Source organism: Penicillium hordei (assembly GCF_028827395.1).
Source record: "Penicillium hordei strain IBT 12815 chromosome Unknown utg000001l_segment0_segment0, whole genome shotgun sequence".
Taxonomy (NCBI): domain Eukaryota; kingdom Fungi; phylum Ascomycota; class Eurotiomycetes; order Eurotiales; family Aspergillaceae; genus Penicillium; species Penicillium hordei.
The window spans coordinates 2,342,378-2,368,008 of NW_026623142.1; the positions used below are offsets into that span (position 1 = coordinate 2,342,378).

The following is a 25,631-nucleotide window of genomic DNA, read 5'->3' on the forward strand; positions in this document are numbered from 1 at the left end:
TCACTTAGGCATCTATTTATTTATTTTTTGTTCTTCTTTTTTATTTCATAAATGTTTCAAGCTTAGGAATTTAGGAATTCCATATAATTCATTTCCGAACGCAGTCATGCCGGTTCCGCATCTCCGCCGTACTTCACAGGCCAGTGAGTTTGTCTTCCCCTCCGTTTATCCCACTATCATCCATTCGATAATTTGATATTTGATATTTGATAATTTCAACATGTCAACTAACGCAGACCTAGGCCGATCATCCATGGAAGATTCTCCGCCAAGTGGTGAGGACGAGGTCGTTGAGCCAGATCAGGGAAATGGTGCGTGCAAATCCCCAATACTCCCGGACACACAACTGACTTGCTATGCCTTCGTAGTTCTTTCGCATATCATTTCTCAGCTGCGGCCAGGTGCCGACCTGAGTCGGGTCGTCTTGCCGACATTCATTCTCGAGCCCCGATCTATGTTGGAGCGGATCACTAAGTACGTTTACATCCAGCTCCAAACAAGCAAGCTAGCTAGGAGCTACCTGCTACTATTGGGATATATCGACTAACGTAAGAGCTTTCATAGTTTCATGGCCCACCCTGAAACCCTCCTACCTATGTCGGCGATTGAGGATCCCGTTGAGCGCTTTGTCTCTGTGGTCAAATTTTACCTGAGTGGATGGCACATCAAACCACCGTATGTCGCTCGCCTGCTATTTGTCTGGGAACACATTCTGATACCTACTTGCATAGAGGAGTGAAAAAGCCGCTCAACCCCATTCTTGGGGAGACCTTTACCTGCTATTGGGACTATCCCGACAGAACCCGCGCCTACTACATCTCCGAACAGACCTCCCACCACCCGCCGAAGTCAAGCTATTTCTTTGCAGCGCCGGAGCATAAAATCCGCATTGATGGAACACTCAAGCCCCGCAGCAGGTTTCTGGGCAACTCCGCTGCTAGTATTATGGAGGGCATCGCCATTCTGCGGTTGATGAACCACGGGGATAAAGAAAAGGGTGAAAGATAGTATGTTGCGCCGGTTTTACCTATGGACCTTTCAGTCACTGACAAAAAACTAGTATTCTGACCCAACCCAATATGTATGCACGCGGCATTCTTTTCGGAAAGATGAAGTATGAGCTTGGTGATCACAGCTATGTGCGTTGTCCCGAGAACAACCTCGTGGCCGATATCGAGTTCAAGACCAAGGGATATTTCTCCGGTACTTATAACGCAATTGGGGGAACTATCAAAAATGAAAAGACTGGGGAGGTGTTATATGAACTCTCCGGATTGTGGAATGAGGAGATGGACCTGAAGGATGTTCATGTACGTTCCGTATACCTGCACGGTTCTTCTGGATTCAACACTGACCGAGAACAGACCCACAAAAAAGACGTCTTGTTCGATGCGACACACGCCAAGCATACAGCTCCTTTGGTCCGCCCCATGGAGGAGCAAGGAGAGCGGGAATCGCAGCGGTTATGGCATAATACGGTTCAAGCGCTTTTGTCCCGAAACCATGAAGCTGCAACGGACGAAAAGACCAAGATCGAAGACCGCCAACGAGATGAGGCCGCGAAGCGCGCCGATGAGGGAGTCGAATGGCGTCCACGGCTTTTCCGTCCCGTCCAAGGTGGACCCGGTGGACCGGATGAGGGTGAAGAAGACCTCGACTGGATCATCAATGCTCAAGTGTAAGAACAATTGCCCAACCCGTAAAGACTATATAACTGACGGTCCCAGCGATATGCACGATCCCCAAGTCGCCACCAAGCAGATCCTATCTATCGCACCCATCCTCCAAGGTCAGAAGGAGTCATCCCAATATCACATCCCGCCGCACCACCCTGATAGTTCCGCTTCCGCGAACTAGGACCCTAGGCATGTCCCTCCACAACCAGCTAATGCCACACCCTCAGGCTCCGAGACAAAAACAGATGCCGCCCAAAGCACCGTGGAACGGACAGATACTCAAACATCAGAAGTGGAGAAGTTTGTAGACGCCCAGGAAACCTCATAAGCCAGCACGAAAAAGCCCCATTGCGTCCACCACCTCCGGCCCATCCATGCTATCACCGACCTAATCCAACCCCCGGTCGGTTGCTCAGGTCGCCTTTTTCCTCCCACCTCTCACCTCTCACCTCTGAATGATCTCGGAGTGTTATCACACTCACTCCCCCCTCTCTCTCATTCTGCCATGACGTAGTCAACCTGCGCAGAAATACCCAGCACAGCCACAACTCGAGGCGGCCGACGACACGACCATTGTGATAGTTCCCCCTGCCCCTCTGATGTTTCAACACAGCGTTCTTTTCTCGGTCACCATGCCGCTCCCATTGCTGGATACCCGATCTGATTTTATTTAAAATTTCCAAAAATATCAAAATACTTTTCTGAAATCTCAATTGAACATGAGCACATCCCTTAGTGGAAATGGAAGAGGTAGGTGGCCAGGTTTAATGCAAGCGTAAAGAAGACAACAATCCAATAGAACAAAAGGAATAGTCACCGGGAATATGAAAGAAGTTGGGGGTTTTTTTTTTTTTTTTTGCATTTTATACACCTAGGGCTTGGTATTCTGGGTCTTTCTTATCAATCTCTCCGTTTACCCTTACATTTTTACTATGTAGTCTCCAGGATTCTCGCCTCTCTTGTTCACATCCACTGTATTGACTTTTGATCAATTAATTTTGTGTCTTCTCTGTCCATTAATATACAAAGCTCTCCTAGAAGAGAGGGATATCACAATAGATGGCAACTACCCATGCCACCTAATATTACCATACAAAGACAACCAAAACTCCCCTCCGCTATCCGAATACATACAAAACGCCGCGTCAAACCGTTCTTTACTCCTGGAAGGACTTATCCATCAGAAAGCCGTACAAATCTCATGAATACAGCTCTCCCTTGTATCCAGCCCCACGCTCCAGATCCCGCCGCCGATTAGGACGCGGGATAGCACCAGCAGAGCCAGTATAGGCCAAGCCAGAACCTGCCGCCGCCGAAGCCGCCGAAGCGACCGATCCACCGCCCTCATCTTCCTCCCTCTCTTCCTCAACCAGCATCGTCTGCTCCTCGATCTCCTTCTCGGTATCCTCACGCAAACCCAGTATATCCGGTGGGATAAAGCTCATCTGGACACTGGGTGCACCTTTGATATACCTCAGCTGCTCGTGGACAGCCTCGACAAGGCCCTCAAGATACGCGCGGGTATTCTTATTATCAAGCTTGCGCATCTCCGACAGGGGCGGGAAGAGCGAGAAATCAGGACCAAAGTGGTTTCGGAAGGCGACAGAGTCCGGGATCGTGGGGTCAATGACGTTGTCTGCCTCAACCAGAATTGAGGTTTCGTGAGCCCATGCGCGGGAAACGTTGCGCGGCGTGTAGCCACCACCGCCAACGACTAGCAGAGGCATCCCGAAGGTCTTGGTGTATGCGACGCAGGCGCCGTGCGCGCGCACGTTCAGGTTGAAGCAGCCCAGTCGGTCGCAGCCTAGACTGTCGGCACCGCATTGCAGGACGATTGCGCCTGGTTGGTAGGTCTTCATACATGCGCCGATTACCTCTTTGAAGAGGGCGATGTAGGACTCGTCGTCGATACCGTCGTTGAGCGGGACGTTGATGGCGTGGTGGGCGCCTGGGTTGAGTGGGTGTGCGGGGCCGGTGTCTTCGCGTGCACCGGTGCCGGGGAAGAAGTTATCTTTATCGTATTTGTGGAAGGAGACTGTGAGCACGCGGTCGGTTGACCAGAAGGCCTGCTCGACGCCGTCGCCGTGGTGTACGTCGATATCGATGTACATGACGCGCGGGTGGTGGCGGAGAAGCTGGAGTGTGCCGAGGACGATGTCGTTGACGTAGCAGAAGCCGCTAGCTTCTGCTTTTTTGGCGTGGTGAAGGCCACCGGACCAGTTGATTGCGATGTCGGATTGGTTGTTGCAGAGCTTGCGCGCGGCGTCGACGGTGCCGCCGGCATATAGCGAGCAGTAGCTGTACAGCCCGTCGAAGATGGGGCAGTCGTCGCCGAAGTTGAAGCGCACTACGTTATCTGCTTGGTCGGGTTTGTCTATGTCGCCGGGCATGATCTGTTGCAGGAAGTCGAGGTAGTCTCGCTCGTGGAAGTCGGCCATTTCCTCATAGGTTGCTGCGCGCGCGAGATACAGGTCCATGGCGTGGTGCATGCCGTACGCCATGACGAGCTGTTTGGTGAGCGTGAGGCGCCATGGCTTCATTGGATGTGACTGGCCAAAGTGGTGGGGCTCGACGGCTGGATTGGCGTGCCATGATACCCGGTAGCCTTTTGGACGAGCTATTTGTAGGTTCTGAAGCTCGGCGGTGGACTTGTGGTCGATGGTGAGGGTCGGGGCGGAGGGCGATGCATATTCCTGAACAACGGAGGAGCGAGCCATCGAGGCAGATATGGGTAAACGATCGAGAATCAAAGAATTAGCGCCGAAACGTTCATTTTCAGCTGGGATAAATGGAATTCGAGATGAGACCGGAGGAAGTTCATGACTAAGCAGATCTGCGGACCCGGGCGGGGCCAAAGATCTTGCATCCCCCAACATTATATAAAAGGAAGGAGCAGATAAAATAGGAAGGGGAAAAGGAGATATCGAGTTCAAAATGGAAGAAGATTCTAAGTTAATAATCATCTGCCTATACCATCACTACATTCACTACATACTATACTGTGTCTATAGCAGTTCAGTGAAAACTACGATCCAAGCAAGTGCCCCGCTTGAAGTGCCGAAGCTCATACCAAGCAGGACCACCTGGGCAGGGTCTGCATATCCAACATTGCCGTATCGTTTGAGTTCCTGTTGTGATAACTGTGGCATTGGAGATTTCTGATATATCCCAATGTTAATTCACTCAATATCGCAACAATCGACATCTAGCAATCACATATACACTGATTAATCTTCGCCGAATCAATACTGAGTGTAGATATATCTTCTAGGCTGCCTACGTGCCTTGGAATGTTGATATAAATATGATGGCATAAGGCAGCCGTATCGGCCCAGTGATTCTGGGTAAGTGGAGAGTGCGCGTCATCGAGAGATTGTAATTGCATGAAAGAACGCACGGGTGGGGAAGTGATGGCCAAAGGCTTGTCCCACACGAGCGTGAAAATTGCTTAAATGGGGTTGTACCCTCCGGAGAGAAAGCTATTCAGGCGGCTCATTTTCTGAGGTGAGCGTATATCAACCCCCGAGTTTTCACTTAGACAATAGCTATACGTATATCGGATTGGCCCGGCAAGTCAATGCTATCTCTGTTAGCATAAGACAACAATCATGGCTCTTCCATCGGCAGCAACCACCCTACGGCGATCTCTGGAGGATCCGCAGGTATTCATCACAGCTCCAGGGGTCTATGACGGAATGTCAGCACGACTAGCACTGGCTGCAGGCTTCGACGCACTATATATGGTATACAATGTAAAAGACGCCCTTGTCTAAAGCCCCGAGCTGACACCGACCAGACAGGTGCCGGAACAGCAGCCTCGGTGCATGGACAAGCGGACCTCGGAATCTGCACACTAAACGACATGCGAGCGAACGCGGAGATGCTAGCAAACCTCTCGCCGCGCACACCGCTGATCGCCGACGCCGACACCGGCTACGGCGGGCCGATCATGGTAGCCCGCACGACAGAACAATACGCGCGGTCCGGCGTAGCGGCCTTCCACATCGAGGACCAGGTACAGACTAAGCGGTGCGGGCATCTCTTCGGCAAGCAGCTTGTCGACACGACAACCTATACCAGTCGAATCCGGGCAGCTGTGCAAGCGCGTGAACGGATCGGTAGTGATATCGTGATCATTGCGCGGACGGACTCGCTGCAGCAGCACGGCTATGAAGAGAGTTTGGCGCGGCTGCGGGCGGCGAGGGAGGCGGGCGCGGATGTCGGGTTCTTAGAGGGCATATCTTCCCGGGAAATGGCTCGCCGGATTGTGGCCGACCTTGCGTCGTGGCCTTTGCTGTTGAATATGGTGGAGCATGGGTCCACGCCTTCGATTTCTGCGAAGGAGGCGAAGGAGATTGGGTTCCGTATTATCATCTTTCCTTTTGCGACTTTGGGTCCGGCTCTCCTGGCTATGCGCGAGGGACTGGAGAGATTGAAGCGTGATGGCTTGCCTGGTCTTGATAAGGAGTTAACGCCTCAGATGTTGTTCAGGGTCTGTGGGCTGGATGATAGCCTTAAGGTGGATGCGGCTGCTGGTGGTGTGGCGTTTGAGGGTGGCGTGGATATGGGGGAAAAATGAACGGAATACCGCCATCTGTTATACCCGGTACAGGCACAGTTAGTGCCTCTACAGTGTATATATTTGTTAAAGTCAGTTTTTGTGTGAAGGTACTGGCAACTTCCTCTTTAGAATATCGGTCTGTAAATACAACATAGGTAGGATCGTCTCCACCAGTCGTATGGTTCGATTTTCTCATCCACCCACATTTATTACTAGGAAGTATATTGTGGTTGATTCTTTGAAAAGTTTGAATTATTCGGGTCTAATCAAATTTACCGTTGAAATGTATAGGGCCATGTAGTTTTCTTTTATGGTTAGGGCAATTGACAGGCAGATTTAATTTCCCACACAGCCAATAAGACATGTTGCAGGTCGACCGAACCAAGGATCCTCCTGTGCCGACCTTGGTTTTGTTTATTTACGACCCCAGTTTTCTACAATTTTTCTACACTAGGTACACTAGGGGTCTACCCTAAAGAGTGAAAAGGGTTTAAAATATTCAGAGTAATAAAGGTGAGTATTCAAGGGTCTGGGTACCTGCAGCAGGTGAGGAGTTTGCCAGGAACGGGTTCCTGCACGGATAGCCCTAATGTTTCAGGAAACGCCTGTGGCAGCAAAATGTACCCCGTGTACGGAGTACCGGTCATACCGAGGATATAATATACGATGTACAATGTTGTACAACATATGGAGCCTTTGAAAAGCCAAGCGCGCTTAAAGTTTTAGTAAGACTAAACACATGAAACCGCCTCACGAGCATCCAGCCCCAGTTTGCCGAATTTGAAGGCCTGGATTCTCGGGGTGCCAGTTCCGACGTGCCAGTTCCGACATGCCATTATGGAGACAACCGGGAGCGAGACTCGTCATATGGGTGGAGAATGGCTTAGACGCTACCAGTAAGTACAACAAAATGGGGGTGCCTTACAGAAAAAAATATCTAGGATCCATCGGCTGCGTAGGGGGGGTCTGGCCGCAGATCAACGGCAGAGATTCGCCTCGCTATGTGCACATCCGTGGATACATCTGACACGGTGAGGACAATCCTTATTAACTGTAAGAGGGAGTGCAAAGTAATCTGTCAGAAATCAGTTGGGTAGGTACATGGTTATCAAGTGTTAGTTGACCATTGTCCACGTAGTTTGTCGTCGACACGGTGATGAGTTGTCCCCATTTAAGATTGCCTTGGGATTCGTAAGACAGTTTAGATCCTTGCTGTGCACTTCGCCGATTGGTGTATGTGGGGAATTTCGGATGATGGGGATAGAAGTTGTCTTAAAGTACATGTGTAAGTTGGAATGTACGTATATTATACAGAAACGTTGGTCATATTGGTCATATTAAGACTCATAGATGTTGGGCTGTGATGAAGTCGAGTCATTTCACCCACATCGAGGTATCTAGCATTCCGATCGTACACGTGTTTGACATCAGGCAACTATACTAGAACAATATGAATCCCAATAATGGGAATCATAATAATAGAACATAGAATAGAGAAGAATAGGAGAAAACAACCTTGGAACCCCTTATCCCCAAGTAACGAGTACCTGCACAGCCGCGATGAGAGGCATAGTATAGCCAAGTACACAATACCAAGGGAATAGAGTCTGGGCCCTTGACAGCCAACCAATCAAACAAAGGGAAACGGGCGCACGGCCAGGAACAGCCGGAAACCAGCCAATCATCAATCGAGTGCCCCTGATATTCTGCCCAGGTGGAGCCCTTTTTGTTTTTGGGTTCAGGCCCAGCCTGACCCGTTGGTGTGTAACTTGGTATTGTACTAATAGTCCCCCCTAGTCCACTTTCTTCTCTTCTTCTCTCTTCATCTCTCACACACATTCATTTAAATTGAATTTTCTCTAGAGCTTTCGCTCAAGTCACTCTTTTTTAAGTTCAACTCCCCAAAATGCATTTCTCCAACTCTATGTTGTTGATGACGGCGCTGACCGCTGGGTCGGCTGTCGCTCGTCTTCACGGCCACGACCGCCGTCACGCCCACCCCAGAGACATCAATGTCGTCGAGCCCGTTGTGATTGCTCCCGCTGAGGTTGCCGAGGTTGAGAAGCGTGGTGAGGAGGTTTCCGCTGTCATCGATGGCAAGCTCGTCTCCTGGATCAACAACTGGTTCGGCGGCTCTGATTCTTCTTCTGCGGTCGCCGAGTCTACCGCTGCTCCCACTGCCACTGCCACTCCCACCGCCGAGACCACCACATCCGCTGAGGCCATCTCTTCCGTTAGCGCCACCCCCGTTGCCTCTAGCTCCCCCAGTTCCTCCAGCTCCAGCCCTTCTGGTTCCAGCAACTGGGCCAGCTACCCCTCCAACGGCAAGTACTCCACCACCGGATTCGGTTCCTCCACTGCCAGCAAGCGCGTTGGCTCCCTCGACTGGGACTACATCGGCAACGTCGGTAGCCCCTGGGGTAGCAACATCATCCGTGTCGAAGAGGGCGTCGCCAGCGAGTACAAGCACGTTATCCGCTTCGAGAACGACAACTCCAAGGCCTGGACCGTCGTCATGTGGAACTCGTACGGCCCCAGCGGCGGTCTGAACGGTTTCTGGAGCCCCAACAAGGCTCTGACCTTCACCGTTGAGCCCGGCCACAGCATCTTCGTTGCCATCGATGACGACTCCCAGGGTGGTTGGGGTGCTGCCGAGGGTGAAGGTCTCCCTACCAACTTCGTCGGCGAGTACGCCTCCACCTGGGGTGAGTTCGATATGAGCAACTCTCAGAACGACGGCTTCTCCGGCTGGGACGTCTCCTGCATCATCGCTCAGCTCGCCAACATGCACATTGCCGGTATGCAGATCTGCAACCACGAGGGTGAGAAGTGCTCCTCCATCTCCCAGGGAGCCGGCAGCGTTGTCAGCGCCTACACCTCCGCCGACCAGGGTAAGCCCGACAAGGCTGTTTCCCAGTCTGCCGGCCCTGTCCGTCTCGTTGTCAACCTTGGCTGGTCCTCTTAAATGGCCACGCCGTCTTTTTTTTTTTTCTCCTTCCCATTTCTAGCAATCTTCTCGTCTACTGAGATTTTGTCTTTCTTGCGCAAATGGTTCAACGCCGAAGGTGTCTTTGTATCTTTTCCCTGATTCGGTGTGTGCGTGCGCAGGTCGCTTGCCCCAGCAACCATCCTGGCCACACATCCTTCCATCTTCGAGCAGCTCTTCGACGGCTACCCTTTTTTTTTGCCGTTGAAGGGTTCATACATATCTTTGTCACGATTTGCCTCCTTTTGTCTTTTTCTCTGTACATATACCATCTGAACCATCTGATTTGAGAGTTGATATCGTTTCCTTTTTATCTTCATCTAAAAATAGTCACTGTGTATACATAACTTTATTGTATCTATCATTAAGCGCCGATACCTATGGAGTTTCTAAATATATCATTCCATGTTTCATCTACTATTCCCTGTCTATTCGATCTCACAGGATCATTAGTGCCGACTCCTGTTCGTCAGTCATAAACTTGAAACGAAACCTTATCTATTGCCTACTCAAAAGGTGATGTGCATATGATCCTTCGGCGCTATATTGTATGTCTTGCATGACGCCAAACTAAACACCATCCCATGTACGTTTTCGCCATGGGGTTGGCATATTGACCGATGGATCCAAACTCTGGACCTTCTAGTCAGGTCAACCCCAAATCTTCAATGCGCAAGTCACTATGACACCATTTGGGCAGGTAAAATTTCAGTGGCCGAATATACGAGATGTGAAGTTCACATTAAGTTTCGGAGGAATGCCAGGATACATGCAGTGATATCTACCGAAGATGGATATTCCCAAGGTTTTCTTTGAGTCCTCGATTATTTCAAAGGTAGCCATCGTCAGCAAAGAAATCGTAGGTTCTTTCGAGTTCGATTATAAAGCTAACAAAGGAGATATTTCAAGTAGAGGACCAGATCAAAGACCTGCATTTTAATGTGGCGAGGAACCATGGGAACGTCAACACACAAGTACAAAGGACAAAAACGCAATGCTATCGTACAGTCTTCGCTTTCACCCAAAATAATAAATCAAAACACCGACCCCGTAATATCCACGGAACCAGACGCAATGACCTCTTCGAGGCTTAGAAGGCACCGAGGAAGTCAGAAGCAGACCCAGGATCAATATGCACTACACCCGCATCTTCCTCGAATTGCTCTTCTTCCTCGGCACCCCCAGTCGAAAAAGAAAGCAAACCTACATGCACCATATACCCAACGAGAGCAGCCGTCCCCGCCATAGCAGTCGCAATAGAAAGCAACATATCCTTGTTACTAGAATCCGCATACGAAGACAGGACCTGCTTCTCCACCGAGCTAAACGCAGAATCAGCCTCGACGGCCTGCTTCAGCCGCCTATTCTGGCGTACCTCGCGCAAGAACGGCGTGTTATCCGCTAATGTGCCGAGGAGTGTAGTCCCGACCGCCGCGACGGAGATGCGTTCCGGTGCGCGCCACGGCAGAGCAGCTGGCACTGTGGGCTGGAAAGCATGCTTAGTCTCGACGGGCGCGTCGCCGAAACAGCGACTGCGCATGCGCTCCGTGTACGCCGCCAGCAGCGGGGCCTTGGCGCGTATGGAGTCGCGTAGCCAGGGGAAGGCTAGCTCCGGTACGAGTGCTAGTGACAGGTAGCCCAGCGCGACGCAGTCTAGCGAAGAGGGGTTGTTGTTGTCATCTGCGGGGAGTAGGCAGGTCTTGCTGCGGGCGAGCATGGCTTCGAGTGGCTCGAAGAAGTCGGCTGTTAGGGCTTCCAGGCGGAATTGGTTGGTTTGCGCTGTGCGGCCGAGGAGTTTGGAGACTGTGTCACGGGGCTGCTGGATCAGGTTGCTGGGGATTTGGCCGGATGCTACGGCGGCGGAGTGCTCGCGTTTGCGCTGGTCTTCCATTGCTTGTAGGTCTAGCGAGGATAGGCCGAGGTGTTCGGTGCGGGTTTTGGCGGCGGCGTGGAGCTTTGGTGGGAGGATCCATTGGTTTGGCCATTGGAGGAGAGATCCGTAGGCTGGGGATGTGTTGGTGTAATAGTTCTGGCTGGTTACGTAGATGTAAAGGTCGATGAGAGATTGGCCGCGGGATTCGATGAAGGAGGAGAAGCTGGGGGGCCGGTTGATTGTTAGTATTTTGTGTTCTTCCCGCCATTTTAGATGTAGGGGGTGCGTACGCAACGCTATCGGCTTTTTGCACGTCATCTAAGTTTTGATCCAGGTTCCATGCTCCCTCCGAGTATTGGCGGAGGTAGTCCACGATATTGCGAAACCGGCTCACCCAGACAGAGCCATTCTGGAGAGCGGGTAGCTCACCTATTTGTAGATGACTTGTTAGCAATCTGATTCTGGTGATGCTTTTTTTTCTTGCTCCGGTCACGTCACTGACCTGTTGGGGACACGGAAGGATCGCTGCTCGCGATTAGCTCCCACGAGTCTTTAGGGAGAACCTCGGAACAGTATGCGATTGCAGCGAGGCATTGTGCGTCAATTGATGGCAAGGAAAAGGCGGGGCCCCATACATGCAGTTGTAGAACCATGGTGGCTTTGCCCTTGGAGGAGAAGGGACAGCCGTGATTGATTAGGACGGCCGAATCACGTGTGTTTATCCTCAGTTTCTTGATATAAGCCCTGGAGATATTTGACTTCTCCTGACTACAAATCCAATCTGTTTGCTGACCTTAATCGAGTTGTATATGGTCTATATATGATAAATTCCTCATAAAATACAATATAAAATGCATTCTATTCTCCAAAATGATTCGTTCTTGTTTCGATATGTACTAGTTAGTTACGATGTATAGCTACATGTACCTTCCACGGCCAAATACCATCCTCAACATACCCGAGTCAAAATAGAAATAAATAGGACTACTATAAGGTGTCTAGGTAGAGCCCAAGTTCCTTGGAAGCCAGCAAAAAAAAAAAAAAAAAAAAAAAAAAACCCAAGGTGTGGCTTGAATTACGAGCTAGGCAACGCCATTTCCTTCCACCCAAATTATCAACAATTAGCTAACGATATCCCGTTTCCGATACAATTGAGATGCCCGAGGCGTATGTTCCAGGGTTATATGGGTTTCTCGTGGGAGCAAATCGGATATATCTTCCACTTTGGCCCTAAAGTACACTCGACCCGATACTCACGGCATCAATCTCACTCAGCCCGGGCAAAAAGTATTGACGTCAAAGCTCTACGGGCGTCAGTCATACGAAGTAGAGCATCTAGAACACGAAGAGCCTCAATATTCGCCGCCTCGTGTAGTACAGCGCAGAGAGCTGAGCACCAGTAATGGCGCCCAACGCTTCCGTTGTATACCGCCATTTTATCCCAAGGTCCGTCTCTGCCCAAGACATGATCCTTGGCCATATACCTAGCTAGGTACATCACAAGGTTCTGATTACTCTATGTCTCCGATTAGAGTGATATACCCAGCGAATGACCTCATTTAGCGCACGTGGCTATACAAGCCAAGGATGACAGCCACAACCCTGCCAGCCGGTGCCTTGAAAGGTTCCAAAGTTATTTTTCATGAGCACAGACATTCCCTAGGACCTGAGACACGTTGAGGTCAAAACTCCATGATTCATTGATTTGATGAAATATGGAGATTGTCAGGGCAAGATCCGAGAGCCTTGGGGCCAAAAACTTACTTAGGTCACTTGACCTCACCAAGATGGCATAGCTTACTTCCAAGGTTGGAATAGTTAGAATGAAACAAATAAAATAAACAAAACAAAAAGTCAATCTCATACAATCCATGGAAGAGCCATGGATGACCATGGATAGACGAAAGTGTATCGGGTTGAGGGGTAGAAGCGGGGGGAGAAACCTTGGAACACTATCTGTGAGATCCATTGGACACAGATTGTCGGGATTTCTTCAATGACGACAACATGCAACTGTATCAGTCAAGTGATGGGCCAACAGCTACCGACGATCCCGGCACGCCCGTATACATTTCTAGGCTATTGTAATCATAGTCTAATTAACACCGAAAATGATTACTTGGAGATTGGAATTACTGCTCAGCTGTGCTATCGATAATTGACTAGAAGAAAAAATTTGAGCATGGAGCATTTGTTGACGCAACTACTGTACCTGGAACTACTAACAATGGGGGCTAACCTCCATTTTGTTGTAGTCGTAATAGCACTGAGGTGTACTCCATAGGGCACGTACCAATATGGCTAGCAAACCCCGAAGCGCTCGGACGAAACCAAACTCGTATCTTCCTTCCTTATTTCTCCGCTGGACCGTCTAGCGTTTAACCGTTAATATTACGAGCTAAATGCATACATACACACTAGGGATATTGCCGGTATATCCTAGACTGGCGAACATTCAACTTCCCGTGTTGGGTGTATATATGCATGTAATCGTTTTGGATAGTATGGTGTGATCTAACGCCAAGTTTGGATCGGGTGCAATATGACATACCCAATCAATCCGAGCGGTGCGGCAACATAAGATGTACAGTATACAGCCCTAAAGACCGCGCAGGCATGCATTGAACTGGATCCGGCAAATGCGCTGTAAATCATAATGGGAGGCTCGATAAGGATCGCGTCAGATCGGTGCTACTTCAGAGCTTATGGTGGAAGAAGTGCATGTACAATATGCAGGTCTACTAAATTGGACTACCGACCAATGAGTCATATTGACATGTAGATTCTAAATCGCTCGTATCTGGTGTCTTGATTTGCGGGTGAAATATGCGTCAATTCGACTACCGCGACATCCGCCCTCCGTGACATCCCTGCTAGCCTCAGTGATAATGATTTTCTGCGGGATGCTGGCTGGTTAGTGAAACGTGCGGTCAGGTGGATGTCACCCACAGTCCTATTTATGCACAACATATGCATGGACCGTAAGCAATTAATCAGAAACGTTTTAAATAGATAAAAACAAATTGCTCTGTTGGGTATACTAAGTCTATGATACATGTCGATTAAGATTCGGCCAGATGCAGGAGAAACGAAAAAAAAAAAAAGAAAAAGAGGAAAGGAAACCAAAAAAGAGAATTAAAAAGGCATCCAAACAGTCAGGATGACAGGTCACAGCGGCAGACAGAAAAAGAAAAGAAAAAAGGCACTGTGCACCCAAATCAATGATGCGTGAGCAACGGGACGATCGGAAGGCAACCCCAGTTCATGCTAGGTACCCAGAACAGGGGGTTGTAGACAAATACGGATTGTCCAATTAATGTGCAGCGGCTGAGCAGCTGCACCCTTCTCCACATCTGCGCGTCACAGATGGGTCGAGGTCGAACAGGTGAAACGAACCCCCGCAGAAGATGGGGGGCGTGATCAATAATGCCCGAGAGATGAAATGAGACAAAGAGCAAGAAATAGAAAGGCTATTAATGCACGTCGAGGGGATAGTAGCGCCGGCGCTAGGTCCCATAGCGAGCAAGGTCGCTGAAGAGCGAGGGAACAAAGGAAAATGAAAGAGAAAGAGAAAAAAAACAATTGTCCGAGACCCAATTGGAACAAGTTTTTCAAGGCGCGCATCGAGCTATGGCTAGCAACGCATCGTTGAATTGGAATGCCGAGAGACGAGAATAGACGGTGGAAGAGCCGGTGCTCTTTGTGTTGTCCGCCTCAAGCCCAACTTTAAGCAAGGGCGTCCTTTTTTTGGGGGGGGTGGAGAGATGGTGGAAATTAGGTGTTGAAGGTCCGAATCGAAAACAAAGGTTCGCAGGTAAAAGTCGAAACTAGGTCGAAGTCGAAGTCGTGATATCCATGCTGAAGGGTCCAGGTCGTGAGCGGATCTGGCGGACCAGAATGCGCCAGTGTCATCATGTTCGTTGAGAAGAGGGGACTGGACTGTTTATTTCGGCAGCGGAGGCAAAGGGCCCTTAGGAGGAGGACCGGGGCATGGAGGGAACTGAGAAGATCCGACGGAAGGCATTGTGGATGGTTTGAAGGGTTGGAAGGTTGGAAGGTTGAGAGTTGATAGTAGTTGTTCAGGTTGACAACGGACTGGAAGAGACCAAGGAGCTAGTAATATGTAGCAGAATATGGTGTAGAGTAGAGTTGAGTGGATGGAGAGAAGAAGGGGAAGAAAAAAGGTTACTGGAGCAGGATTCTTATAGAAATGAAAGTCTGCCCAACCTTTCCGTTCAACCGTCAATAATTACCGATTAAATTAGTTCTTAAAATCCCCATCGAACATCCCTGCCATGAACAGGAGGCTGAGTATCCACCTGATCTGACGTAGGGAATTAATTTGTGATTTACTTGCTCGAATTAACCTGGTGGATGAATAATATAACCCCAAGTAGGAAATTCAATGGAAAATCTCCATTTTTTTCTAGAAGCTCCCCACTGCAACATACTTCTAGTGTGGCGCCGTGTGCTTCCTGTGAACCACTAGTGGAAGAGAGTGGAGGGAAATGAGACATGGTAATTAAACATATATGCCGTGCTACCTCACTATATATATCATACAGATGAAAGTCCAGGGTATATGGCCTAACTAATGCAGCCATTAAATTTCTGCTCAGGTCTCACAAGTCCTCCGTCCTCCCCCCTCCCGCCCCCCTCTGTATGTATAGTAAATCATGAAACCACGCGAGATGACAACTAGTAAAGGGCAATCTCCCGTGGGCCCACCAAGGCTCCATAGGGACGGTTCCTTGATACGGTGAGAACGACTTTTTTTCTTTTTTCTTTTCTTTTTTGAATATTTCCTTTTGTTGTACAAACTGTACTCCGTAACTGGAATATGATAAACGACAGAGGTCCAAGCACATTAATCCTATATGACTCAATAGGAGAGAACAGACGTCAGGTCACAACACGTGCGTGCATGTTTGCAGATCCTAAGAGAGAACGGAAGGGAATAAAAAAAGCAAAGAAAAGAAAAAGAAAAAGAAAAAGTAAAAGTAAAATCACATTAGGACACTATTCCATTCCTTTTTTTTTTTTTTTTTTTTTAGCTTCCATCGATTTAGGGTCAAACGGAATGGACGATTCGTATTGATTACACACTAAAAGGGCGTGACAGCCGAGTTCCCAGAATGCTGGGATTACTGTTTATCCTACAACATATGTTGTACGCATTTCTTCCAAACTGATGTGACATATCATATACATACTGAATATGCTAACTTAGCCAGGCACATATGCACATATACGCCATCCAGATAACAACGGCCAGAGTGGAACGGGATCAGGGGCCAAAAAGAAAAGATAATGAAAATAAGTGAAAATGAAAAATAAAATAAAAAAATAAAAAATAAAAATTGCAGCAGGGTTTAAATCTCGAATCGAGGACCCATCCCAAACCGTAGTTTTTACCCGTGCTACCAAACTAAAGAAAGCCGTGGTTGAGACATGTAAGAATAGAAAGAACCTTTGGAGGAGTAATACATATATGAGTTTCTTTTAACTTCTAACAGGTTTCGCTTTTAGTTCTCCGTATATACGGATTAGGTTAATATGGCACTTCGGCTATTATTTCACCTGATTATATTTCGCTCCGTACTCCGTACCCTCTTATCTTTCTATTATCGTCTACCACTCCCGCTTAGGCCCCTAGAGCTCTACAACATAATAACAACATGTAATACAAATCAAGGCCAATTTTGGGGTCGTTTTGGCATATAGGATCAACCCCCGCGGAGTACAGAGCCGCTTAACCTCCGCCTATAGTAATTGTGGCTGATGGTCCCTGGGTGGGATCGTCTTGCTGCAGAGGACTGTGCATTGCACATCATCATTTTGAAAGTATGCAAGACAGCGTTATACTGTAGCACATCTGGAGAAAGATGGATCCCTGTATACAATTTGACCCCAGTCCTCATAATTTATTGGCTATTAGTAAATATTGCCGAGAGGGGTTTGTCCAACTTTTTCCCCCCAATCTCCCCAGTGGTTGCATTGTGCACATCACTGGGCCTTAAGTTTCACGGTGGGAGATCTACTTCACCCCTGGTGTGGCGTTCATGGCGTGATCACTATGGCCTGTTGAATGTGTGTGGTGTGAACATCTTGCGTAAACTGGATGTGTAAATGTATATAGTGTACAGACTACTACTATGTACTACTTACCTATAAAAATTCCCCAGTTTCGGGATGTTTACAATGTTCCCCGGAAATTATCTTGGGCCTAAAATAATGCAATGATTTCCCATTACACCCGCCATATCCCTTGACCTTGACCTTGTCTTTTTTCTTTTTTTTTTTTTTTGGATTATGGCACTTGGTAAATTCAGGTGGAGAGATTATTGCATTAGACATATTATTGTACTCCATATTTCTGTAGGAAATATATGTAAATACACTCTGCCCTATGTAGTAATACCGTTCTAATGCTCATATACCCTAAGTGCGGGTACAACGGTGTACCGCTCGGGATTTGCAAGACCCCGTGAATGTTCAAAGGGGCAGGTGAAAGGAATTACAAACGGCATAGGAATAATTGGAACTCCATACGGAGTACTCCGTATATTAATAACAGCATAATTCGACTACCCGGCTTACCGCGTCCGATAAAAAAGGTAAGGTATTACGGAGTACGGAGTGGGGTGTCAAGTGGCAAACATATGGAATTTATGCGACCATACGGGTGTACCTGAGCTAAAAGCCCGGGGAACCAAGAAAGGGGGAAGGAAAAAGTGGGAAAAGTGGCAAAAGTGGCAAAAAAAAGAAAGGAAAAAAAAAAAACTCTACCTATGAACTAGCGGTCCACGAATTTCCAAGGTTCAATAAACAATCCCACCTACTCAAAGTCTACTCCACTTGGATTCCATCTCTTCCGCACCGTTGGAAAAGCTAGAAGTGGAGTTGCGATTTAGGAGTCGGAGATTTATAACCTAAGTTCCAAGGTTCGGCTTTCGAAACAGATCGGGAATTCGCCCCTGATCGTAGTACGATCGGTTTGAGATATTCAAATAGCTGTTTATTGGCTGTAGATTTAGAGGCCAAGATATTTTAAAGAGTGGTTCTGATGCTTAGGTATAGACGCTGATATGCTACACAGTATAGTCAATGGAAAAATTACATGTATGATTTGTATTAAATTTCGATACTGGATCATACTCATGCCCCCCTCCACCCCGAATCCAGCACATCGGGATTCAAACACTTCTCCGTTGAGGTGTTGGGGTCACGGGACGAGATGGAGACGGGTTGTTTCAAGTAAAGCTCCACTTCAAAATCTTCTAGCTTGCCTTCTGGAAGTTGCGGCCCGAGGTAGCGAGAGCCCATACCACATGGGGGGTTTTCAGGTTGGGTGGAATCGAAATGTCTCCGAGGAAATTGGAATGCGTGAGACAGACTAGTTTCATGCCCTTGTCCATGTTGTCTTAGAGTGTCATTAATGCGACTGAGACATGTAAACAGAAAGTCGTGTATGGGAGTAGCCAAGTTAATATTACGCTATGTCTTATGGCATGCAGATCATCGAGATGTCACTGGTTGCATGCGCCCGGGGTCCCGTAGCTGGCATTTTCGTCTCGGCGGCTGTGTCTACCCGCCTGACACCGTGCCTGAAGAAGTCATTGGGAAGTATGACAGCCCGCCACTTGTGTAACCTGTCTGATCTTTGGTGACACCAACCTGCCGATCACAGCATCATACAGTGCAAGTCCTGTCGCGGCCCGGTAGTGGGAAGATGTTGTGCTCTCCTATGTGACATCTAGCCTCGTAGACCGAAGTCGACGTACCGCGTGACATGAGTCGCCAAGCCCATGATTCAAGATGATACAAAGTCTCTGACGAAGTGTTTGCGACGCGGGCAAATTGAAGCAAAATTTTGTAGCGTTTGCAGAGCGTTGGAACAAAATACATCACCAATAGGTCTGGCGGTGCTGGCAGTGTCACAGGGCCCTTTGCGACTGATCATTCCAAATCATTCCACCACGGCTGCCCACGTTACGAGGTTGAGAAAGCTTAACCGCAAACAAGATGCTTGTCCACGGGTCGGCTATATTGAAAATTGCCAGGTCCACAAGTCCACACTTGCTGACCTATCTTGGATCAATCGTCATCAACAGAAGCCTGAGCTTGAGTTGAAATCCATTCTTCCATCAGAGGCTGCCGATTTGACTCAGATACCCCCACACTTGGTCTGGTCTTGTCGCCCTTGCGGGAGATCAACAGACATAACACCCATCCATGGATATTGAAGCTTTCATAATGGGTGCTGAAACGGAGCTTCTTTTCGTCACTGCCCGCCGTGTCTTCGGGTGGCACCTGGTCTCTCCTAGTTATCCGACTTCTCTTGCTTGACCGACGTCCGTTCCCCAGAGCAACTTCATCCTCGGATTCGGGAATGTTGTGCAATTCCAGATCAGCCTCACTGTCACTCTCGATCATAATTTCGCCATCTGCCGAATTCACCGGGTTGGCAGCCGTATCCCCTGAGACATGATCTGGTTTCAGCTCCAATCTCCAGTCTTTAACCTCGTTTTCCTTTCCGTGGAATGTCTTATTGCGCGTGAGGAGCGAATGGCGGGTGCGGGATTCGCGGAGGAAGATAGCCACTTCGAATTCATCTAGGGAATGTGTTAACATACCTGGTTCATTATACGAGGAATATCAAGGGGTAAATACCTTCTGCAATGACATCTTTGACCGGCTTGCCCTTCTTGCGCATGAACAACCGCTCATTCTCTTCACGCAGCTTCGGAAGGACCAACGGTCGAACAGCAGCGATAACGCGAGGCAGGACAGGATCGCGGGAGTCTAAGAGCCATCGTGAATCAGATGGAGATTCCAGATAAATGCGACATTCCAGCACTGAGTATTTGCTAATGCGAAGGTATCGTCGAATGGGAGCCATGTTCGAATGTGTTGCGCAAGGGCGTGGTCGAAAGGCTTCCCTGATGACCTCAAGCTCATGCCAAGCGCTTTTGCCGCCGATCCTCCGATTGGCGATAGAGACGCGTCCAAGGGCTGAAAGGACTCTCTCCTCCCTCTGAATGGGGTTGTCAACCACGTTCCTTCAAACCCTTTTTAATCATTCTAGTCTTCCTATCCTATTCCATCAAGAACAAAAAGATGACACAACCACACACATCGGGATACAGAAAGGGCCTTATCTCCTGTCCACGTGACTTAATCACCGCAACCACAATCGGAGACGTGGACTGGCTCCCAAGGTCCTCAACGCGCTAGTTCCAAGTATCGGGTACTTCCGGTTACACCCACAATTGTATGTGTGATCAAGTACCCGGTACCGGGATAATAGAGTGTAAAAATTCCGTGCTTGACGTCTTCGAGCTCCCAAGGTCCCCATGGATCCCCTCCAGGGCCACGGATGATTAATATAATCAAGATCCTGCAAAATCTGATTCGGTCTTGATTCGGTCCATTTAAAGGAACTGATTGATTTATTATCTCTATATCGGCTGAATTTTCCGGCCCTTGCTCCCAGGGTACTCATTCTGACTAGAAAACCCCATCGAAAGTCTGCACCGTGCGACTTCACAGTGCGACTCAATTACACGAGCAGCCAGAAGAAGAAACCTTTTATTTCCTTCTCGCTATCTTCTGTTCAATCAGTATTCACACAAAGTGTGATATTGTCAGGATCTCCTGGTAATTTCATGCGTGGTTAGTGGACTAAGTACGCATTTCGCCTACCATCGAGGACCTTGGGGATTGCGGTCAACTAGCCTCCCACACACCCCCTGCTAGAAGTTCATTCGTCTCATCTCACCTTAATCACAAATTCTTCTCTCCTCAATTGGGACACTTGCACCCTTGTCTACATTTCTTCTTGTATTCTGTGCACTTCATTGGTTCCCACGGACGTTCTTTTGTCTCACCTCTACATAATGGAATCTTACTCCACTCTCCTCAAGCGCGAGGAGGCTTGTGAATCCGGGAATGAGTTCGACGGCCGCATGGGCCTGCGTATCTCCTCCATCTTTGTGATCATGGTTGGCTCCATGTTTGGTGCTCTGTTCCCCGTCTTCGCCCGTCGCTTTAGCAAGAACGGTGGATTTCCCAAATGGGCCTTTTTCGTCGCCAAGTACTTCGGATCCGGTGTGATCATTGCCACTGCTTTCATTCACCTGTTGGCTCCCGCAGAGGAAGCACTTAAAAACGAGTGCTTGACCGGCCCAATTACCGAATACAGCTGGGTCGAGGGCATCATCCTCATGACCATTGTTGTTCTCTTCTTTGTGGAGCTGATGGTTATGCGTTTCTCGCACTTTGGCCAAGGCCATTTGCACGATGAGGAAGGCAATACCCACACCCAACTCGACGACCACTCTATTGTCAACGAAACCAATGAGCCGAAGATTCACATGCCAGGAGAGGACCACCTTAGTCATACCCGTGAGCACCATGATAACAGCGACTCTGAAAACGACATCCAAGCGGCTGAGGACTACGCCGCTCAGCTTACTTCGATCTTCATCCTGGAGTTCGGTATCATCTTCCACTCTGTTTTCATTGGTCTCACTCTTGCGGTATCTGGTGCCGAGTTCACTACTCTTTACATTGTCCTTGTCTTCCACCAAACCTTTGAAGGACTTGGTCTTGGTTCTCGTCTGGCTACCATCCCCTGGCCCAAATCGAAGCGCAACACTCCCTACCTCCTAGGCTTTGCCTTTGGAATCTCGACTCCGATTGCTATTGCTATTGGCTTAGGTGTTCGAAACAGTTACCCGCCTACCGGCCGAACCACACTCATCGTCAACGGTGTCTTTGACTCCATCTCCGCTGGAATTCTCATTTACACTGCCCTCGTTGAGCTGATGGCGCATGAGTTCATGTTCAGCCACTCCATGCGCAAGGCTCCCATCCGCGATGTGCTGATTGCCTTCTTCCTTCTTTGTGCCGGAGCTGCCCTCATGGCATTGTTGGGCAAATGGGCATAGAGACATCTCTGTTGCTTCTGTGATGATGAAAAATCCGGGAACATTCTTCTTCCCAATAATGTGTCATGTCTTTGCTTTCTTTGCCAAACTTTTCTATTATGGTCAAAAATCGTTTCTGCATCTGTGATACCCACGGGGTCCGGGCCAGTTTTAGCCATACTCATATCCGGCGTTACTTTAGTGAGTCTATCTACTTAAGCCGATGAATGAAAAACTATCAGAACTATTTCACTGAGGACAATCAAGCAGTAAACCAATAGTTAACCATACTAGTAGTAGACCTAGGTAGACCCAGCAAGATCCATCTTAACTATATATTTTTGTATATGTAACCCACGTGCTTTGACATCACGAGACACCAAGCCCAACTCTTAAAGCCAACCGTAGATAAGCCATTGGCTTAATTCTAATTATACGCTTAACTATTTCCACCATAGGACTGGCCTTCCCCGCTCCAACTTGTACGACAGGTCGAAAATGAAATAAGCAGCAGCGGATTGCCAGGGGTGCTTGACACCCTTGACCCCTCCAGTCTTATCTGGAAGGACCACAATCCAAAACTTTCCCAACCCCATCTCCTAAGGGCTGTCGAAATGGCCTCAGCACGAAACTTGACCGCGCTCCCTGGATGCGATGAGTCCAAGACTGCGACTCAAGACACTATCGACCAAGTTGACCCTGCTCATTCATCGGATACGTCGCCGAGGCAGCAGAGTCTCTCAGACCTTTTCACTATTGTGAGTATCTCATCCAAGCCTATGCATGCCAGGTTATTTTCTACTCCCCCCGCACTCGCAGTTCAAGATAGTAACTGATAGACTGACTAACTGGATGTTATTCAATAGTTTGCAAGCGGCTTCGCCCTGATCAGCGATGGATACCAAAACAATCTAATGTGGGTCGAGTGATTGCCCCCATACATGACTATGTCTAACTGTGGAACACCTCACAGGACTATGACCAACGTCCTCCTTAAGAAGGAATATCCCAAGGAGTACACTAGCACTGTCAGCACGCGCGTTTCGAATGCTCTACTTGTCGGCGAAGTCATTGGACAGGTTGTCATTGGGTACTGAAAACACACTACTAAAAGTTAGGACTATGGAAAGGATCTTATGACTGACGAAGCTATACCAGACTGACATGCGACTATCTCGGTCGTAAGACCGCTATCGTCTTCACAACCCTTATGATTGTCATTGGGGGTATTCTCGCTACAGCCTCGCATGGCGTTACCATCAATGGCATGTTCTGGATGATGACGGTTGCCCGTGGCGTTGTCGGGTTCGGTAAGTAAACCCTACATATTTGCATTACTTGCATATCCCAAAGACATCATTCCGGTTTGGTTACTCTGCTAACCATGTCCAGGCGCCGGCGGCGAGTATCCGGCCTCTTCAACTTCCGCCTCGGAAGCAGCAAACGATTTGACCCCGAAGCACCGTGGCCCGGCATTCATCATGGTGACCAACTTCCCCTTGTCATTTGGGGGCCCATTCGCAGTTTCAATCTTCTTGATCGTACTCTTGGCCTGTCAGCAATCCCACTATAGCACCGTGTGGCGGGTGTGCTTTGGCATAGGATGCATTTGGCCGCTGTCGGTGTTCTACTTTCGAATCCGCATGCTGAACTCAGTGTTGTACCGACGCGGAGCGATCAAGAAGCACGTACCCTACATGCTCGTGCTGTGGTATTACTGGAAAGCATTGATTGGGACTTGCGGTGCTTGGTTCCTCTACGGTAAGAGCGCCCCCCAGTACTTTTAGAGCCACGGAAACTAATATGTTCAGACTTTGTCACTTTCCCCAACGGCGTCTTCTCCGGTACAATCATCTCCTCGGTCGTGCATGACGGTACAATTCTGAAAACAGGCGAATGGCAGCTTCTCCTCGGTGCAATCGCGCTGCCGGGTGTTTTCCTCGGAGCCATTCTCTGTGACCGCCTTGGCCGCAAGCGCATCATGATGATCGGCTTCGGCGGATATCTGATCTTTGGCCTAATTATCGGTTGCGCCTACGATCGTATTACGAAGATCGTGCCTCTCTTCATCGTCTTCTATGGACTGATGCAGAGCTCGGGAAATTTCGGTCCGGGCAATATGCTCGGTCTAATTTCATCTGAGTCATATGCTACCGGAGTGCGAGGGACTTGTTACGGGCTCTCTGCGGCTATTGGGAAGGCGGGTGCTGCTGTCGGTACGCAGGCGTTTCAGCCTATCAAGGATCGTCTGGGGAACAAGTGGACTTTCATTATTGCTGCTATTTGTGGTGTCATCGGCATCTTGGTTACTTTCTTTTTTGTGCCTGATTTGACGGGCGAAGACTTGAGGGTGCGCGATGAGAAGTTCCGTGCTTACCTTGTTTCCAACGGCTGGGATGGAGATATGGGCGAGGATGATTTGAAGGCGGCTGCCGACCAGGTCATGGCCCCGGGTCTTCCTAACGGTAACGATAAACTCGCGGACCAGACGGTGAAGGGCTAGAATGGCCGAAGGCCAGGAATGGGGATGTAATGACATCCCCAGATGAGCTCAAAACCAACAGTTGCTCGGATCACAATTGATAAGATAAAGCCACGGTGGGATATCCACATAATCGTAGTCAATAATAACACCAAATATTCAAATGCTCTAAAGTATACAACTACTAGTTATGTAGTTACAGCCACCTACCTATATATCCAGCCTCTACTTCAATTGGTGTCTTTACTGGATGCCAATTAGATATCTAGTCCAGAATTAGTAAAATATAGACAATAAGCAATAAATATATTCTAAAGTTGTAATAGATCCTTGATTGACAACCATGGACGCAAACACCCAGGGCTTGAAGCTTAAAGCACAGACCAACGCTAAACCTCGGTCCCATCTCCGCCCATCTGTCCACATCCCCAAACTCCTCACCTCGCCAATTCCCCTCCGATCCACCCCCATAAACACACAATGCGTCTCACCTCCATCCTCGTGGCAGCCCTCGGCTCGCTCGCCGCTGCCGCCGAGCTCGGCATCGAAGTAACCCACGCCGTCGAGTGCACCCGCAAGACCACCAACGGCGACGGAGTTGCCATGCACTACCGCGGCACCCTGCAGTCCGATGGATCTGAGTTCGATTCCAGCTACAAGCGCAAAGCGCCTTTGACATTCAAGCTGGGTACCGGTCGTGTCATCAAGGGGTGAGTTGGAAGTTATCTGGGGCTGTTTGAAGATGTCAATCGTGGAATTGCCTACAAACTTCCCCCATTATCTTGGTTATTCATATGGAAGCTAGAAGCTAATTTTTGTGTTCGTTGTATACAGATGGGACCAGGGCTTGCTTGACATGTGCATTGGCGAGAAGCGCACGCTGACTATCCCGCCCGAGTTCGGTTACGGCGACCGCGGTATTGGCCCTATCCCCGGCGGTGCGACGTTGGTGTTTGAGACCGAGTTGGTCGGTATTGACGGCGTGAAGGATGAGCTTTGAATTAGCGGTGTTCGATACCTATCTACGTGACTCTCTGGGAGGAGTTCTGATGACTAGGCCATGATATCCGGCCAAGAACAAATATATACCTTTTCGAATGCGAGTTGTTGTATAATATAGCA

The 25,631-nt window shown here is 48.8% G+C and overlaps 9 protein-coding genes across 9 annotated transcripts; 6 read left to right on the forward strand and 3 right to left on the reverse strand.

The window, feature by feature from the left end:
• Positions 1-220: 220 nt before the first annotated feature.
• Positions 221-2,004, forward strand: N7537_000887 (OSBP family protein; the record flags this gene model as incomplete). The annotated part of the gene is made up of 8 exons (XM_056891945.1): positions 221-311; positions 369-474; positions 565-675; positions 732-1,007; positions 1,061-1,310; positions 1,365-1,678; positions 1,728-1,789; positions 1,904-2,004. The coding sequence occupies 8 exons, from the start codon at positions 221-223 to the stop codon at positions 2,002-2,004; spliced, it is 1,311 nt and encodes a 436-aa protein (XP_056756940.1).
• An 871-nt stretch (positions 2,005-2,875) lies between these two features.
• On the reverse strand, positions 2,876-4,393 carry hosA (histone deacetylase HOS2; the record flags this gene model as incomplete). The annotated part of the gene is made up of 1 exon (XM_056891946.1): positions 2,876-4,393. One exon carries the CDS (start codon positions 4,391-4,393, stop codon positions 2,876-2,878), a length of 1,518 nt encoding a protein of 505 aa, XP_056756941.1.
• Positions 4,394-5,284: 891 nt separating this feature from the next.
• On the forward strand, positions 5,285-6,255 carry N7537_000889 (isocitrate lyase/PEP mutase family protein; the record flags this gene model as incomplete). The annotated part of the gene is made up of 2 exons (XM_056891947.1): positions 5,285-5,419; positions 5,473-6,255. The coding sequence occupies 2 exons, from the start codon at positions 5,285-5,287 to the stop codon at positions 6,253-6,255; spliced, it is 918 nt and encodes a 305-aa protein (XP_056756942.1).
• Positions 6,256-8,143: 1,888 nt separating this feature from the next.
• aspf4 (allergen Asp F4) lies at positions 8,144-9,202 on the forward strand (the record flags this gene model as incomplete). Its single annotated transcript, XM_056891948.1, has 1 exon — positions 8,144-9,202. The coding sequence occupies one exon, from the start codon at positions 8,144-8,146 to the stop codon at positions 9,200-9,202; it is 1,059 nt and encodes a 352-aa protein (XP_056756943.1).
• A 1,111-nt stretch (positions 9,203-10,313) lies between these two features.
• N7537_000891 (glutathione S-transferase family protein) lies at positions 10,314-11,783 on the reverse strand (the record flags this gene model as incomplete). The annotated part of the gene is made up of 3 exons (XM_056891949.1): positions 11,599-11,783; positions 11,387-11,525; positions 10,314-11,319 (listed from the first exon to the last, which is right to left on the reverse strand). Exons 1-3 carry the CDS (start codon positions 11,747-11,749, stop codon positions 10,314-10,316), a joined length of 1,296 nt encoding a protein of 431 aa, XP_056756944.1. The 5' UTR covers positions 11,750-11,783.
• A 7,410-nt stretch (positions 11,784-19,193) lies between these two features.
• Positions 19,194-19,998, reverse strand: N7537_000892 (uncharacterized protein; the record flags this gene model as incomplete). The annotated part of the gene is made up of 2 exons (XM_056891950.1): positions 19,194-19,711; positions 19,770-19,998. 2 exons carry the CDS (start codon positions 19,996-19,998, stop codon positions 19,194-19,196), a joined length of 747 nt encoding a protein of 248 aa, XP_056756945.1.
• Positions 19,999-20,995: 997 nt separating this feature from the next.
• On the forward strand, positions 20,996-22,048 carry zrfB (low-affinity Zn(2+) transporter ZRT2; the record flags this gene model as incomplete). The annotated part of the gene is made up of 1 exon (XM_056891951.1): positions 20,996-22,048. One exon carries the CDS (start codon positions 20,996-20,998, stop codon positions 22,046-22,048), a length of 1,053 nt encoding a protein of 350 aa, XP_056756946.1.
• Positions 22,049-22,641: 593 nt separating this feature from the next.
• On the forward strand, positions 22,642-24,530 carry N7537_000894 (uncharacterized protein; the record flags this gene model as incomplete). The annotated part of the gene is made up of 6 exons (XM_056891952.1): positions 22,642-22,785; positions 22,894-22,943; positions 23,001-23,117; positions 23,186-23,337; positions 23,420-23,788; positions 23,839-24,530. 6 exons carry the CDS (start codon positions 22,642-22,644, stop codon positions 24,528-24,530), a joined length of 1,524 nt encoding a protein of 507 aa, XP_056756947.1.
• A 459-nt stretch (positions 24,531-24,989) lies between these two features.
• fkbp3 (peptidylprolyl isomerase family protein FPR2) lies at positions 24,990-25,530 on the forward strand (the record flags this gene model as incomplete). Its single annotated transcript, XM_056891953.1, has 2 exons — positions 24,990-25,219; positions 25,344-25,530. The coding sequence occupies 2 exons, from the start codon at positions 24,990-24,992 to the stop codon at positions 25,507-25,509; spliced, it is 396 nt and encodes a 131-aa protein (XP_056756948.1). The 3' UTR covers positions 25,510-25,530.
• Positions 25,531-25,631: the final 101 nt, after the last annotated feature.